Here is a 4,357-nt window from a genome sequence, read left to right as displayed (position 1 = left end):
ATCGACAGCAGCTGATTTATCGTCGGCCACCCATTATTTTGTAGAGTAGCTGACTTATCTGCAAGTACCTAATACATGACGATATAATATGCGAAAGCCGAAAGGTATCGGTGATATACTTTTAGTGCAAGTAATGGTCCTTTTTATAATATTAGTTGCTTAACGTTGATTTTTTGTTGTAGAAATTATAATTCCTCACAAATCTGTTTGATTAACATAATATTTACTGTGTATATAGGACAGAGGACTACAAACATGTCTATGACTTTATTTTAATACTTAGTAATGGATATTTAAAAACTGTAAGCATGGTTTTCATCTACACTAGTCTTAATGGGGGTAGACATTAAAAAAATAAAGAAGTGGTATAATATTTGTTGCGGAAATGACGTCCTATAAACATTTAATTTCAATATTATTCTTTTGTATTACCTATAGGTATTTTATGTACATTATAACCATCATATATACAACATTATGCATCTATCAAAAATAAATTATTAATACACACATTTTAATAGATAGCATATTCAAAATAACATTTTTTTAATTTTTTATTTGAGCTCAATTATATGAGATTGTAAATATTCTTAAGCGCGTTATTACCTAAACTAAATAGGTACTAATATATATATATATATATTATTGTAATTTTTAATAAATTAGAAATACGTGATTTGTAAATGATAATGTTAAAATTACTAAAGTAAAAATGCCAAAATAATGGAAATACCAACTAAAATATGATATTAAATAAGCCACATGATAAACCCTTTAAATAGTAGATCCTTTAAATTTAAAGAAAACAATATTATACATAGTCCAATACATGGTACAAATATTTTAAATATAAATTTCTAAATAGCCTTGTTGGTTGCAAATGATTATTGTACATATATTTGTATATTTCCAATTTGTTTAGTTATTTTCAAACATTGATGGTTTTATTTATATAATTTTTAACTAACCGATTTTTGTTTCAAACCGCCAAGGGACACAGACGTCGACGAGGAAAAAAAAATGAAAAAAAAAATGAATTACCAAATAATACATATAATTTTATATTAATTTCTTACATCACTATATTATGTCATTCAAACTTAATTGTTTAACATCATAACCAGTGCTCAAATTAGGGGGGTGCGCAGGGGGACGGAGCTCCTCTACTATTTTTATTTATTTTTGCGTACCCCAACTATTTTTTTTTACTTGGACGGGGGTCGGACCAAACTAATGCCCAAAATAAATTTTATTAAAATTTGGAGTGGATCTAAATTGTTTTGTCAAAGATAAGCCTAATGAATACCTAGTAATTTAACATTCTTTAATATAAAAATATTTTTCCTCCTATCTATGATTTTGACTAGTAATGTTCAATCTTTTTGACTGGCGATCCACTATTTTTGTAACAATATTTTCACGACTCGTGTCACCTTTGTAGGTCATAAAAGAAAAAGACATTTTAACTATCATTATATCTACTGTAAAATATATGGTTCTTCAATTCATTTATTACTTATTTGAATTCATAATTATTTATAATTTTATAATAAACTTTTTTTTTTTAACAAAAAAGACTTGTCACGACCCATTTTTATAGATTACGCGACCCAAGATTTTGTGGCGACCCAACAGTTGAATACCACTGGTTCAGATTTCCTAATACCTTGCTAATTTTTTTATTATTGTTTATTTATATTTGTGCCCAGTTTAGTAGTTCACAGATATTATGTACCTACAACTATTGTATTATAAAATATCTGTGAGAAAAAAATAAGTTATAAATTATGAATTCGAATAAGTTATGAATTAATTGAACAATATGCACACTTATGCACGGGATATTACGCAAAGCTAAAGTTTTTTTTCCTTCATGGCTTACAAAAGTGACACGAGTCGTAACAATATTATTAATATATTATAATAGTCAACTTATATTTGTATACGTATGATTATGTCTATAAGGTAATCAGATAATCAATTAGGTATACTTTTTTGACTTCAATTTGTATAATGTCATTCTTCGCCGATAAGACGTTATGTCTTATCCATATCTTTATTATCTATATTCTATATGTGTATATTTTACAGCGTTCAATTTCTAAATATCTAATTGAATAACTCTGTAACCAAATTTGTCATAGTAAGTAAAATATAATTTATTCATGTACCTAGTGCCCCCAGCACAAGCTTTGCTTAAAGGGGGTACTGCATTATATTAATCTAAATTTTGTAAAATAATTGTATGATATCCTTATCTTGCAAATAAAAAAATTATTATTATTATTATGTAATAATATGTTTATAATCTTGATATATTTAAAATTTATCAATGTTTGTGACTTAATTTTCTTGGACTTGCAAACAAAGTTTTAAAAAAACCAAGCAATAAACAAAAATACAAACGTAAGTCTAAAAGTACACTTGAAGTAAGTTTTTTAATACATAAACTACAATACTAACGCAACGAATGAAATATTTTTATTTTGTATTCAATAACGTTAAGTTAATTTAAAATATGCTGACAATAATCAAAATTATAGTACACTGTATAGCATTTACCAACACACACACGAACATACATACGTACATACATACATACATACATACATACATACATACAATACTAGATAATATTATTATGTTATGACCGAAGAGGGTTTCCCCAGCGACACAACTTAGAATAATAAAATCTAATAAATTTGAAATGCTGAGATGGTTATTATTTATACTGTCTCTGTGAAAGATTTATGAGTTAACATTGCATAATCAACGAAGAGCCTTCGGTTTGCTTTAGTGCTTTCACTATCTTTAATTAATTCAACATATCCAAAAATAAATAAAATAAATAGGTACCGACATACCCCCTTCTAATATTAATATACGTAGGTGTGTGTGATGAATAATGATCATTACTTATTATAATAACCGACAATTTAAAAAATACACTTTTCTCAAAAAGTATTGACATATTTGGAAATATTTGTTGAATGTAAATCTGTATATCTGTATACTTCAACAATATTATTTTAAGATAATTTGACGACATTGCCAAACAAGTTCTACTTTTTTGAATGGCTGCATACATTATTAATAACACATCCCGAAACAATATATTTCTCTGAGATTTTCAAAGTAGGTATATAAATCGAATTTTAAACGACACAAATTCACACATTATTTTTCCATCACTTAACAATTATGATAATTTGCGATTTGGTACTCTTTTATAGAATATCGTTTTAAAATTATTTTTAATTCATAATAACTTTTAATTACTAATGTTATTAAAATATAATGACTACCTATGTCTTCGCAATAAATGTATCGTAAAAGTTGAACGTATACCATTTTAACCTGTCAATGATGACTAGATAAACTTAAGCTTATAAGTACTGAACTACCGACCGAGTTCAATAGGTGATTGGTGTGGTAAGAATTAAGCATAACCACTACTCTTTCATTGGATAAAACGTAAGTTTATTTATGGACAGCCGTCGGACGTCCTTATGTCTAAAAGTGCACTTACAAGAAAGTTTTACTATGAAAATGTTTTAGTTAACATGACATCTTATAGTTTTTAAAATTTAACAAGTCAACTTTAGTAACTTTATAATGAGTTTAAATCATGGTAATAAAAAACCTTTTAAAAACTTTAATGATAGTAATTTTATTTTCTTACATTGTAGGTATAGACTATAGGCACAATAATTTTGTACTTTATATAGTTTTTAAAAATATTAGAAATAAGTGATTTAATCAAACATAATTTAGTAATGTATATTATTCTTATATACACTGTGGTCTTATCATTGTTTTTATTTGACTGGAGTCAAAAGTTTAATACTTAGGATTAGTGGCGAAACGTTAAATGTGTACTAAATTACTAAGAGGTACAGTTTTTAAATCCTCCAAAATAGTTTAAGAAAATTGTATTGATATAAAATTCTGGGGAGGAACTGTTGTCCCTCTAAACCTTTGTTTACCAATTATACCCACGCTTGAAATTAAAACGCCTGGGTAAAAAAATTAAACGAGCTTTGTTTTTTTTCTAAGTTAAAGGTAGGTCGCAGGTTCCTATACCTAGGCTTCCTATAGGAAGGAGTAGGTCCTTAAATATTATATTCAGTAGCACACTAAATACTAACACATATTGCATGTTATATTATTGCAATTTTTTAAGTTATAGACCAGGTTAACAAATAAAGCTATTGTTCGGCTCAGTTTACAATTTTAATTGATAAAAATAAAAATATTGTAGTGGACTGTATATTGAAAACTTTGTAATTTATTAATGTTAAAATTATTTAAATGATACACTGTTTCCCATGATTGGTTTAATGTATCCCCAGACAAC

General features: G+C 26.6%; 1 protein-coding gene across 1 annotated transcript in view; it reads right to left on the bottom strand.

Moving 5' to 3' along the window:
* Positions 1 to 2,755: 2,755 nt before the first annotated feature.
* Positions 2,756 to 4,357, bottom strand: part of LOC103309233 — a 6,535-nt gene continuing 4,933 nt past the window's right edge. Inside the window, exon 3 of the mRNA XM_008184154.2 lies at positions 2,756 to 2,809. Coding sequence (XP_008182376.2) covers positions 2,756 to 2,809 — 54 coding nt within the window. The remainder of the gene's footprint in view (positions 2,810 to 4,357) is intronic.

The sequence above is a fragment of the Acyrthosiphon pisum genome, chromosome A2, assembly GCF_005508785.2.
Source record: "Acyrthosiphon pisum isolate AL4f chromosome A2, pea_aphid_22Mar2018_4r6ur, whole genome shotgun sequence".
Taxonomy (NCBI): Eukaryota; Metazoa; Arthropoda; class Insecta; order Hemiptera; family Aphididae; genus Acyrthosiphon; species Acyrthosiphon pisum.
The sequence above is the reverse complement of the archived record's forward strand: the minus strand, read 5'-3'. Positions and strand labels throughout refer to the sequence as shown.